The sequence below is a fragment of the Poecilia latipinna genome, unplaced genomic scaffold (assembly GCF_001443285.1).
Source record: "Poecilia latipinna isolate Pla-1442-1.1 unplaced genomic scaffold, P_latipinna-1.0 Scaffold1304, whole genome shotgun sequence".
NCBI classification, from domain to species: domain Eukaryota; kingdom Metazoa; phylum Chordata; class Actinopteri; order Cyprinodontiformes; family Poeciliidae; genus Poecilia; species Poecilia latipinna.
Genome location: NW_015113920.1, coordinates 111 through 12,768, shown reverse-complemented (window position 1 = coordinate 12,768; position 12,658 = coordinate 111). Strand labels below are relative to the sequence as shown.

The 12,658-nt window shown below is 40.0% G+C and overlaps 1 protein-coding gene across 1 annotated transcript; it reads right to left on the bottom strand.

Annotated features, from left to right (window-relative positions):
* On the bottom strand, positions 1–12,199 carry LOC106961472 (DNA (cytosine-5)-methyltransferase 3A). The gene is made up of 16 exons (XM_015055235.1): positions 11,999–12,199; positions 11,672–11,779; positions 10,514–10,670; positions 10,276–10,416; positions 9,069–9,113; positions 8,768–8,847; positions 8,555–8,667; positions 6,044–6,227; positions 5,885–5,969; positions 5,598–5,743; positions 5,333–5,423; positions 5,069–5,217; positions 4,463–4,548; positions 4,221–4,290; positions 3,210–3,328; positions 1–2,738 (listed from the first exon to the last, which is right to left on the bottom strand). Exons 1-16 carry the CDS (start codon positions 12,182–12,184, stop codon positions 2,597–2,599), a joined length of 1,902 nt encoding a protein of 633 aa, XP_014910721.1. The 5' UTR covers positions 12,185–12,199; the 3' UTR covers positions 1–2,596.
* Between the last annotated feature and the right edge of the window lie 459 nt (positions 12,200–12,658).

Genomic DNA, 12,658 nt, shown 5'->3' with positions numbered 1-12,658 from the left:
TTTTAATATGGTGCTAATTTAAAAGTATAGTTGGCAAGCTACGAGCAGCTTGTGTGCTCTGATGGCGCAGAAAGCCTGACTAATTCCCGAGCTCGCATTAGCTTGTTACATATTAGCTTAGAAAGAAAACAACTGAATTTATCCGTTGTTTACGCTCTATTTCCGCTTAAGTCTACGTCAATGTACGTTATAGCTAACCCTATATTACACCAATAATCAATAGGTTGCATTACTTTAACAGCAGCAGGAATAATTGTTGCCTTTCTCTTCTGATAAAAGCAATTAGATCTTGTTATTGATCCTTATTCTTAACTTGTTTGTACAAATACCAGGAAGCCGTGGTATTTTCACCCAAAGTCACACCGACCCATGCCTAGTGGTGAGAGGGTTCGCTGCTGCTTTAAAATAGAGTACAATATGAACGATGGAGGAAAAGGAAAGGTCAATAAACATCAATCCACCAACTGTACACAGTCCAATAACAAGTTTCACATATCAAAATCCATACTTGTACTTCTATTGGCACAGCCCTACTGAATACAAAAAGTATTACACAAGGGTAGATCAGTTCACATCATAAAACTAAAAAAAAAAAAAAAAATTAATTCACAAGAATTATCATTTAATAATGATAAAAAATAATAATCAAGAAAACAAGAAAGTATACATATAAAAGTGCTTATAATGTTGATAAAACAGCACAAAATTGCTATAAAAGGTAGAAGAACCTTGTGAAGCCGCACCATGTTGTTGAGTTTTTGCACCTGACAGTTGTTTTTTTTTTTTTTTTTTTTTCAGTTCAGAGAGGCGGACGTTGAGGAGGATGGTCACCGGGCCTCCAGCAACAGCGCTTACTAACAGTTGTACAGTAATATCGTTAGTCGAGGTGACACTAGAAAAAAGTAGCTCACCGGAGACTTAAAAAGATTTTTTTTTGTTGTTTGTTTTATTTATTTATTTTTTTAATGACAGGAAACATCATTCCCCATGTGGCTAGCTTCACACCCTGTTTGTGCAGATGCAGGCCTTGGGCCTGAGTGCAGAAAGGCTGGGAGACCAAATGAGCACCAGTAGAAACAGTACAAAAGTTGTAAAAGAGGACAGGCTCTGTGTTGCAGTTTAAAGTCTGTTTCCCAGAACTTAGTACATCTTTTTTTTTTTTTTTTTTTCAATTAAATGTAAAAACATCCAGCAGAAGTCTTTCGAGCAACAGGTTAAAGAGCTCTGTGTTGTCTAAAGTCGTAGTGCCACATGGGCTATGATGTCTGTCATCATCTTGAAGCACCATGGTGTTGTAACCATATTACAGTAGTACCTTTATTACCTTCAGCTGTGTATAGAAACCATAAACAATGAGGTATTTGTGATCTGGTGTTTTGGATTTTCAGAGACACGGCCCTCCCCCGACACCGAAGCGAAACGAAAAAAAAAAGAAAAGAAAAGAAAATTCGCTTTTCACATCCCTGTCGAGGCTCAGTAGCTGGAAGCACGGTTGCTGCGGTTGCACGTCACGACGTGCCGCAAGTGGCGCCGATGCGTTTCACGCACCTAAAACGCCGTCCACATGCTTCTCGAGAGATTTCCGTCTCTTTAGTAAAACGCGTTCGACGCTCGAGTGTCTCAGTGTCTCAAGAGGAAAGCGTAGTCTCAAGAATTATGATGTGAATTTTGTTCTTTTTTGATGCAATCAATCAAAAAAAAAAGTTCTCAATAAAAAAACAAACATGTGAAAGGTAGAGAAAAATGCAATTAAATGTTTTGCTTTGTAAAGATAATACAATTTAAGCTTAAATTTGCATCTACAGGTTTGCTTACAAAGCTAAAAGTTTCTTTTGCGCCTCCACAATTTTGGGTTGAGAATATTTAGCTTGAAACCACTTTTTGGTTTGATGTGCAAACATTTACTGCAAGAGTGGGGGAGTATAAAAAAATATCTTTTGGTTAGGTCAGGTTTAATTATTCTCTACGTTGTAATTTTTTCAAGCTGGACTCTATTTAGAGGAAAAGCTAAGATCTCAGAATATCTGTTTAGTGTTTAAGAGTCCAGTACAGATTTGCAATATTTCAGTTTTTGCACAAGAACTAATCAAGTCAAACAATAGTAAAAAAAAATAAATAAAAGAGTTTAAGCTATGCACTGAAACAAACCCCACAAGACCAAAGATTTCAGACGAGAAGAAAAGTTTAGCTTTGTGATCCAAACTTTTTCATTCAAAACAAAAACTTTTGGATTTGAAAGCAAATGTGTTTTTTTCTTCGCAAAATAATAGTATTTCTAATTTGTATAGTTTTGGTTTAAAATGTTTTTTTTTTTTTTTCGTTTTAATTCATCGTTTTAAAAAGGAACAAAATTCCACTCATACAAGTATAGCTCGCACAAACATATAAACAATATTCGATAACAATGCTAAAAGGTAAAAATGACAACAAAAAAAACAACAACCCAAAATTAAATAGAATAAGAATTACAATTCAAATACAAGAGATAATGTGAATCTATGTCAATGTTTGCAAATTATACCAGAGTATAATCTGAGAATCAAGGCTCTTATTATTTCTAGTTCCTAAAATAGCCTGAAAGGCAACGTCTCGCTCCTCAAACACAGGCAAAGTAATCTTTAAGTGGTGCAAACAGGTGGCGGATGACGGGGACGCTCCACGCTCGGCCCAGCAGCCTCTGCCTCGCCAGTCGACTCATGTTGGAAACGTCTGTATAGTGGACTGGGAAGCCGAATACCCTGACGAGAGAAACCACAAGCAAACGGGATCAGATCTAAAACCAAAAGGCTCATCTTAACCTCGAAACCCTCAAATTATAGATTGTCTGAGAAGTCGTCGTCATAGTTTGAATCAAATTTAAATGGGGTTGAGAAATGCAAACAAAACAAAAAAAAACAAAAAAAAAACTGGTGTTCCACAGGGAACCATTTCAGATCCCATTATTTTTAGCTTACCTATTAACAGCCATTTGGTGGTGCAAAATGTTTGCTCCGTCACAAAGGATTAGCCCCAGTCCCACACAGCTCCACCAGACTAGTAAACACCTGGTGAAACTGCGCATCCGAGTGATTGTAGACAGCTTTTTTGTTGTGACGATTTGCTCCTTATGGAGTCTTGGCAAGAACAGGAGCTTCTTAAAGGGACAGAGGCCAATTTCAAAGCACCTAAAGAGTACATGGACTCTTATTTCATTAAAAAATCATTCATACCTTTCCATCTCAGGGCACCAGAGGATGTCTTCTTTTTCGTTCATATAGACGGGATAATGCTGGTCCTTTCCTTGCTTGATGGAGTTAGACCTGGTGGTGATGGTCCTGACCTTCTCAAACTGGAGAAAAACAAAACATGAGTCAAAATAACAAGGTTTTCATTATTTTAATGAGTAATTAAGCTATAATTCTTGTAATAAATAATGTTTTTCTTATTGAAGAAATATTATAAATTAGCGGTATTTCTCAAAAATTCTTGGCACAGATCACAAGATTGGAGCCGAGGATGTGGAAATTTGTGTATTCCCGAATCAAGGAAACATTTGCTGACTTTCAGAAACCATATGTAGCTTCAAAATTCTCCTGGATAGCGGAGTATTAAATGCGGCACGGGCCTAAGTTGATGGCACCTATGAAGATGTATAGAAAGCTCTAAAATATACCAGTTTTTAGTGTCTAAACATAATCTCTCAATGAAATCTTTAGAAAAATCTAAGCTTTAATTCGACTAAATTCATTAATTGAATTGTGTGTGTCTGGATTTGAAATAAGGCACGAAGCTGCTGAGTAGTGAGCCATTCCCAATGTAAGATACGGTGGAGGATCTGTGATGCTGTGGGTCCAGACATTTAATAAAAACTTGGTGGAACCTCTCAAACTAAGAACTCATAGTCAACAAATTTAACAGATACAGACTAAGAGCTGTTGTACAAGCTGTAGACATCCGACACTGAATTAATGATTTAGTAATTAGGTTAGTTAGTATTTTCTAACGTGAAAGAGTTTTTCTACCTCACTGAAATTCTTAAAATTTCAAAGACATATTCTAAGTAAGATTATTATGACAGGATAAATCCATAAATTGACCTTTTCTACACATTTACTATGTAGCCACCACAATTTACAGCATATAGGAGCAGAAATAAATAAGGAACCGTTTATATCGGTGGCATTTGTTTTTAGCTACCGTTTTTTTCTGATGGATTTCTGTGAACTGGTTGATGTTCGTACCTTTGCCGTTCTGCCGTGCTCCAAACAGTCCTGGAGGTCCAGCCTGTCAGAGCACATGGCCGACAGAGGTCTAAAGAGGAGAAACGAATGGGAGCCGTTTACAATGACATGAACTGAAGTTGAAAGCTTTCGTTTGATGGAGAATCTCCTACGACAGCCACCCGAACACTCTGGAGATGAGATATATCTACAGAGGCTTCTGCTTATCTTTGATGCTTCTTTCTGACAGTGCAGCCACTAACCTGTTCATGCCAGGGAGGTTACCCCAAAAGTAACGGGCGCGGTGGGCAGCAGACACCTCCTTGGCATCAATCATGACTGGATTACACTGAGATTAAAGACAAGGAAGATTAAACAGTACAGCTTTGTTTCCAGTAAAACACAGTGGAGTTTTTCTTTTTATTCAATTAAAATGAAAAAAAAAAAAAAAAAAAAAAAAAGAAAATCTGTGAAAAACAGAAGAGGAGCTGCATCTGTTGAGTTTCATCCTTATATGGACCAACTAATTTACTTTACTTTAATTGAACATAATTTAATTTTAAAAGCCAGCCTAGGGTAAGTAATTTTGTCTATGGCATAGTAATGTAAAGTTGAAAGGTAATCAGGTGTTTAAAATGCAGTGATAAGAAAAAAGCAACATGAATCTCCTCATTACTCCTCGACAAGAAATCGCCACAAGGGGGCAGTCACAACCCAGTAATCATTTGGTGCCTTGTTAAAATAAAGTTTACCCACATATAACTTGAGGCAGATCATTTTATATATTAAAAGTACAATCAAGAGGAGGTGTACTGTCTTGTTTACTATGTTTAACTCGCAGGCAGTCCTCGATCACTGTAGGAGCTAACCTCTAGAAAGCGAGAGATGTCCCTCTTGTCGCTCACACCCATCGCAACAACGTTTTCAAAGAGCCAGAAGAACGGTCTGTCGTCTCCTTCCTTGGGCCGAGCCTCGTGGAGCAGCCGGTAGAACTCAAAGAAGAGGCGGCCGCTGCCTCCTGTGGGGCAAAAACAATCCCCACATTGAGAAACAGTCTTGTGTTTTGTATCTGGAGCAGAAAGATTTATAAAACACTACAGGGGAACGTAAAAAGAGAAGTTGCGTGAACATACCATAAACGCCCTTCCGAGCAGGGTTGACTATTGAGAGGTCGTTGCAGGGACTTCCACCAATGACGAGGTCAAATGGACCCCACTCCTGAATCTGTCCAAAGACGTGACACAAAGTCATACAAAGAGAGAAAAATAATCACGTGCAAATGCATTGTGACAGAATCCGAAACGTTAAAGTGCTCCACCAATCCACGGCAAATACTTTTGACCGGTGATGGAGTTTAAATTCATCAAGTCCCCCCCAAAGTAAAGCCTCTTCACTTACATGTTTGCGTGTGACATTCCTCACATCCCCAACATACATGATCCGTCCCTGATGTCGGACCATGCCCACTGTGATTGAGTCTTCACACACTTCGGACGCCACATAGCGATCCACTTGGATGCCAAGTTCTTTTAACACCAGCAGTCCTGTGGAGAGCGCAATATACAACGAATCCATCAACATTTAGTTAAACCAACTAAGAGTGGGTAAGTCCCGAGCGTCGATTATTTGACAGAAAACAAGTGTTGCTGAACCTATAGACTGTGACAAAAGAGAAGATGTCCAACCTGTCGCTATGCCATCAAACAACGACAGAACACGAATGGGCCTCCTCTTCTCCACCAGGACTGGGGGGTAAAGCTTTGGTGGATCCTGAAATTTACACATTGGAAGGAAACTCAGACAGATACGCCACAGAGAGAGACTCCTCTGTTACTACTACTCACAAAATCTTGATCGTGATTATTTGCGAAGAAGAGCTGCAGATGGTCGGGCCAGTCTGAGCGGCGCTCCAGGAGACCAAACACGCCCTTCGGACTGCACATGAAGCAGTTCCACGGGTCCTCTTTGATGGCAGCGTGGGCGGCTCCTTGACCGACGAGGAGGTCTACACATTCCACACAGAAACACCTGGACACAGAGATCCAGCTGCGTTAACACAGTAAGTGTTAAATCGCTTTGGCTGAAGCAGGACTTCAAACTTTCAGTGTTCAAAGTAGGGACGCAAACAATTAATCGACTAACGATTAACTGTTTATTAAATTAAAATTAGCTTCAGTAGATTGCCTATTAACGATCGCTTGGACCTTCTTTTAGTGTTGTAGTTTGGCCGCCACCCAGCAGAGGGCGCCGCTGGTCATCCTTAAGCGGAGCCAGTTGGTACAGAAGGAGAAACAGTCCAAACAGAGGTCGGTGTGGGATGAAAAATGGACTTTATTCGGTTCTGTTTTGAAATAAAAACACTCGACAAGCTCCTTAAGTTTCACGTTAATAAGGCTCATCCAGGTGAGCGGCATGACGGAGCAAAGCAGCGTCAACTTCTTGTTTAAAAATTACCGGCGAGGACGTGGTGACAAGAAAGAGGAGAAGGAATAACAGAGAAAAAATGCGACGTGATGAAAAAGAAATATGAGGCCAATACGCAGGACTGATTTTGAGGTCGGTCGTAAACCTCAAAATCACGACAGCGAAATTTTAACCTGTCTTTTACAGACGGTTCTTCTGTATGAAGATTTTTGTTAATGGGGAATTAAATGTTTCACATATTTTATCCTTTTCATCTTTAATTTTTCCAATGAGCAACTTAAGAGTTCCCGTTTTTGTTATATGCAAATATATCTAAGTTTAATAATGTGAGAAAACCAAAATATTCTGTTTATTCAGTCAGTATTTAGGACAAAAATAATGTTTTATTATTTTTGTCCTAAATTTTTTTATTAGGCCAGTATTTAAAAAAATACTGGCCTTCATATTATGGAAAGACGATCATCCTTCTCGATGCCAGAGAAAACTGAGGTTTGGCCGCTGACCAATCAACTTTAAACGAACGAATTAATTAATAACTTGCACTCCTAGTTCAAATCATGTCTCCTGGTGGGATTAATTTACCACATAATATTTTATACCTTGTTAAATAGATTAGGCTCAGTTTGAATGATTCTCCCGGTTTTCACTTCCAGGGGTCAGAGGTCAGGCTGCTGGAGCATCAGGTTTCCATCCAAACGCCCAGCCTGGCAAGCAGCGACTCATCATCAAAATGTCACACGCCGTCGTGTGAACACAAAGAACGGCCCTGTGCGCTGATCGTGTTACTCTCAGTGGTGCTTTTTCAACGTTTGTTTTCTTGTAATTACTGCGCCAGGGTACTTCGGCTGATCCTTCTTTGAGACTTCAAACTGAAAAACCACGCATGACGTAATATTTACTATCAGCCGTTTGTGAGCCTGACCTCCGTGATGAAGCCTGACATCAGTGTTGTGACATTTGTGATGACTACAGCCAGCTCTTTGTGAAGAATAACTGTGTTTGATTTATTAGGAATAATAAACAGTTGATTCATCCAAAGATTGTGTCACAGAGCTCAAGGATATTCTCCATTAAAACTGTAGCAAGTGCAAAGTGTAGCACGTGTGTGTCTTGCAAATACAAATCTGAACAGATGTTATCTGCACATCAAAGTGCACAGAGGTGACTTCTGAAGGATTTTATCAATGGGTGTCAAATTAAAAAGGGCGTAAAGCAAATGTATTAAACATTTTTCAGAATTACAATCAAACACCACTTTGACTAAATTGAAGTTTGTGATCGCAAAGTGACAAAATGTGAACAATTTGGAGGATTTTGAGAACTTTTGCAAAGCCCTGGATGAGCGAGGGTTGCACTATGCCATTTTTAATGAAAAGCATCACTGAGCTTGATGAGTTTATTTCAGTTTCTCTGACCTGCCTACGCTGGTTTGAAGTTGCAAGTCCGGTGTAGAGATTGTAAAAAGTGAGGCATGTTAAGAGATGCTTTGGTTTATGCTTCACACCGTTAAAAGAAAATCTTGTACTGTCTTAAGCTGAAGCTTCAAGACAAACCGTTGTCCTTCATGTGAGGAAGGACTTTTGATTTTGTTTTCCTACATTCACAGCCCAAGCATCACAGCTTTGTAGTTAAATTTCCTAAAAGAAAAAAAAAAACTCTAAAACTTCTATATTTTCTACAGATTTTATCAATTAAATTTCTCTCCAGCTCAAAGTATTTCAGCTTGTGTAACCCAGTGGTGCTCGAGGTTTCCGACACATCCTTACTTCCGTACTTCTCCAGACTCAAATTTCTAGACTTCTACACGCTAATTACCTCTAAACGCCCCACACAAGAGGCCAACAAGGTTGAACGTGCGTCTTCGGTCAAGGTTGACCGAAGATGAGGCGGTCGCAATTTAAGCTTGCCGAATTAGGAAGTCAAAGCCTCACCTGCAGCAGTTGTTGTTTCCACACATGAGCACCTCACGTCCGCCGCAGCAGATAGTGCAGTACGACTGATAACCGTCGTCGTCGTATTGGTACGCGCATTCCAGGAAGCAGTTCTGCAAAGCGCACAGAAAGAGCCGAATATAAGCAGTGAGACATTTAAAAGTTTTGTTGTTTTCAAAAACGGTAAATTCGTTCGGTGGGGCAGCGTCTCACCTTGCAGCTCTGGCACATTCCTCCGGCGAACAAGGGGTGCTCCAGGCTCACGTTCAGACTTCCACACGAGATGCAGATGTCTGGAGGAAGACGAGAGGCGGTGATGGACACTTGAGTGAACATATCTAGTCAGCTGTGACGCAGGTTAGTCGGGACGTTCGTAAAGGGGGTCAGAACATAAATAACGGTGTTGCCTTCACTGTTTTATGAGAACAGTTGCCTACATTCTGATTAGATTGCTTCTTAACGACAGTGAGAAATGACCAAACGCATCTGGAGAGCATGTGTGAGCCGAACTTACCCTCCAAGCTGCGGCACTTTTGTCTCACTTCATAAACAAGTCGCTCTGTGACAGAAAAGAGAGGAAACGAATGAATGAATGTTGCTGAAAATGTTACAAAAAAAAAGTTCTCACTTTATGCTCACATCACTTATGGTAAATGGCCATGTATGATGTGAGTGCTTTATCAAGTCCAGAGGACTCCAAAGGGCCTTCAGTCAATCATTTGACTGCTTCAAAAAAAAAATAAAAATAACCCTAAGGACTCACGGCCAACTAAAATCAGAATGTATGAGGCTGATTTTATGCTAAATAAGTATTAAAATGATTGAATAGTGAGTAAAATTGAGAGAAAAATTCAAAAAGCTGATGTTTGTGTACATATTTTGAAGCATTGTGGTTCTCCACCCAGAACGAATTCTGGTTTATTAATCTCAAAGATTAATAAACTTTCAATTTTAGTGAACATTTACACTTTAAATATCCAAATAAACAACAGAAAAAACAAATAAAATGAATTATGAAGTCTTTGTAAACAAAACTGTCCTTCAAAATACAGGGATAGTTAAAGACCAAAACACCTGATTGCAGACTTTCATCATCCAGTTTCAATATCTCAGCATTCAAATAACAGTTCTACTCTTTCACGCACGACTCAAACGTAGCATTTACCTCTGCTACAAATATTAAAAACTAGAATAGAAAAATCATACTGACTCCTATCTTAAAGAAGAATCAGTTCAGATTGATGCTGTCAGATCAAAGGTCGACAAACGGGTGAACCGAAATTGTCCGTGAAACTCTGATTGGTTTATCTCTCCCCAACAACAACAAAAGCACTTCAAGCTAAAAGACTAAAAGAGAAGGCTGGAAAGAAAACCTGTACAAAGTGAACAACCATCTACAAATCAGGCAAACACAGCTGGGTCCACTCGTACACGGAAGGCAGAGCGAGCCTTCCTCTGATCACAAACTAAAAATAGATCATGTGTGACAGGAAGCACATTGTGCCCGTGTTTCATTTTAATGTGCAGCTCTTTGATAGTTTAACTAAGTCAGTATGGCTCCTGCTGCTCTCCACTGTTAAGACCCAGAATGTAGTTTCGTCCTAACTGTAGGCGACACTGTAATACGCAGCAACTTGACCCCGTTTCCTGTCTAATTCCTACAATAATTAACCTCTTGTCAACAGAGAGAGGAGTTCACAAACGGACGGGGCCCCCCTCACCTCGCGTCCTCTCGTCGATGATGTCCTTGACTTTCCCTTTCTCCACCGTGCTTTTGCGAGGCTTTTTGGCTGGGGGGGGCGTGTAGGCCGCCGCTTCGGGCTCCACCCAAATCTCGGGGTAAACCTCGGAGTTACGCTCCTCTAGCAAGTCCAGGCAAAGTGGAAATTATAGAAGTGATTTCGAGTGAGTTCGGCCGTCCCCCGCTCCCACGGGGTCAAAGGTGTCGCGCTTTCTTACCTTCAGGTGGCTCTAAGCCCTTAGGTCCAGTGGGCTGAAACCCGGTCATCGCCCACTCAATCATCTCCTTGTTTAACATGTCCACTGATTTGGAGGTTTCACTTTCGTCACTGTCGGGGCAGGCTATAAAGGCTTTTCCTGCCCGGCTACTAGCCACCTGCACACATGTGGAAAATATTTTAATCCCGCTTCATCGGCAAAAAAAGACAACAAAAAAAACAAACTGAGAGGAACCTTAAATTAAGAGGCACACAAGGTGCTTCTGACATAAAAGTGTTGGCTAATAGAGTAAGCTGTGGATAGCAAGATGTATAGCAGCTTCATATCATTTTAAAACCAACATATCATTGGTTAAAATAAGTCATTTATTGTCTGGAAAGAATGAGGTGGTGATTTTTATTGGCATTAACAATCCAGGATGTTTAAGAGAGTACACTCCTTTAGCAAGGCTAACCTTAGCTAACGCTAATCTTTCTAGATGCTAAGGAGGACCAGTTTTCTACTCATTTGAACTTAGATTCAATTTAGTAAATGTAGAATATTTACAGTAACTGCTATTGTACAGACAGCATCACCTTCTAATATAAATAACGATCATTCAGAGTAGGAAGGCTAGGAAAAGATGTTAAATGCTATCCTTAGATCTTCTTTAGGATCAGAAAACTGATTGGTGAATCTAAAATATACCAACAATGTGATAGAGTGAAACAAGAACTGGAGAATAAATTGATAACAATATATATCACGATAGACACATAATCAATATCAGTAGATAACACCTGTGATAACCAATTTCACTTAAATCCAAAACAGAACCGCAGAGCATTTGTAGCTCGTTCATTAGCCGCTTGATCTCTCATGGCTAGCTAAAAAAGGCTGATGGCATCGACTAACTCGTTCTCTCTTTGGTTACCTAGCAACAACCTGCAGCGTAACTTGAGCAACACCGAGCCTGCACAGCTTAAAAATAAAAAAAAATTTTGGGATAAAACAGGAAAGGTCATCTCTGTAGATTGGCCGTATTCAGATATTTAAAACAAAAAATTAATCAATAATTATTTATATCAACCAGTATGAGAAGTTTATAATATGATATGTTGTTTTGCCATATTGTCCAGCCCTAAGTGAAGCATAAAAACACAAGTCAGGAGCTCTCACCTGTAACACTTCGTAGATTGCTTTCTTGTACATGGGCTGTTTGTTGTAAGTTGGTTGGTGAAAGGCATTATTAAATGAACTTAAAGGCAGAAGTTTCTCTACACATACCTGTAAAAATACACACAAAAAAATAAACGTTTTGAAGCTGCAAGTCTACAAATTATCTGGATATTAGATTTCAATAGAGCAACCAGATGCACGAATAAATACCCGAAAAAAAAAAACAACCCTTGTGGTTATCAATAAAACTGAAGACTGTGTTTTGCTTGAAAAATCCAAAAGAAAAATCACCTGACAAGAATATTACCGTTGGCCCCGAACACTCACCACTGAGAATTTTCCGTCTCCAAACCACATGACCCATCTGGTTCCCTCGGCGGCTCTGCTCCGGCCCGTCATACACCAGGACACGATGCGGCCCGGCCACCAAGAAAAACCTCGCAGCTTCCCCCAAACCAGCTCGCCGATGCCAAAACCACGGCCGTCCTGCAGCCAGGAGACGACACAAATCATCCACTCCGTATTAACTTCTGAGCAAAGTTCCAAACAGCTTATTTTCTACTTTAGGGGAGGGGGGGGAATATCTGTTGCATAAAAAAGAAAGATAAACAATCTTAACCAAAATACCCAAGAACACAGAAAAACTATGCACTTTGAGAGCTGGTTATCCAGAACACTCCAACACAAGTCTTAAGGCTGTGCATAGTTTAGATTTTATACATTGTAGATGTGAAGCATTGTGAGAGGAATGCGACTGGTTAAACCCTCTGTGGTGCGTAAACACAGGTGTCACACACACGCAGGTGGGTTTAGTGTTTGTAAATGTGCTCAGAAATCATTTAGACCGGAGCTAAACTCAAAGTATTTTAAAGACACGTCACAGCTTGTTAAGGAAGGTTTTGTATTTTGTGCCTCCATTCATCCCGACGAATCGGGTTACTGGAGCCGAGTTTGTTTAGGGCCCAAAGACCAAAAGAACCGTGGTAA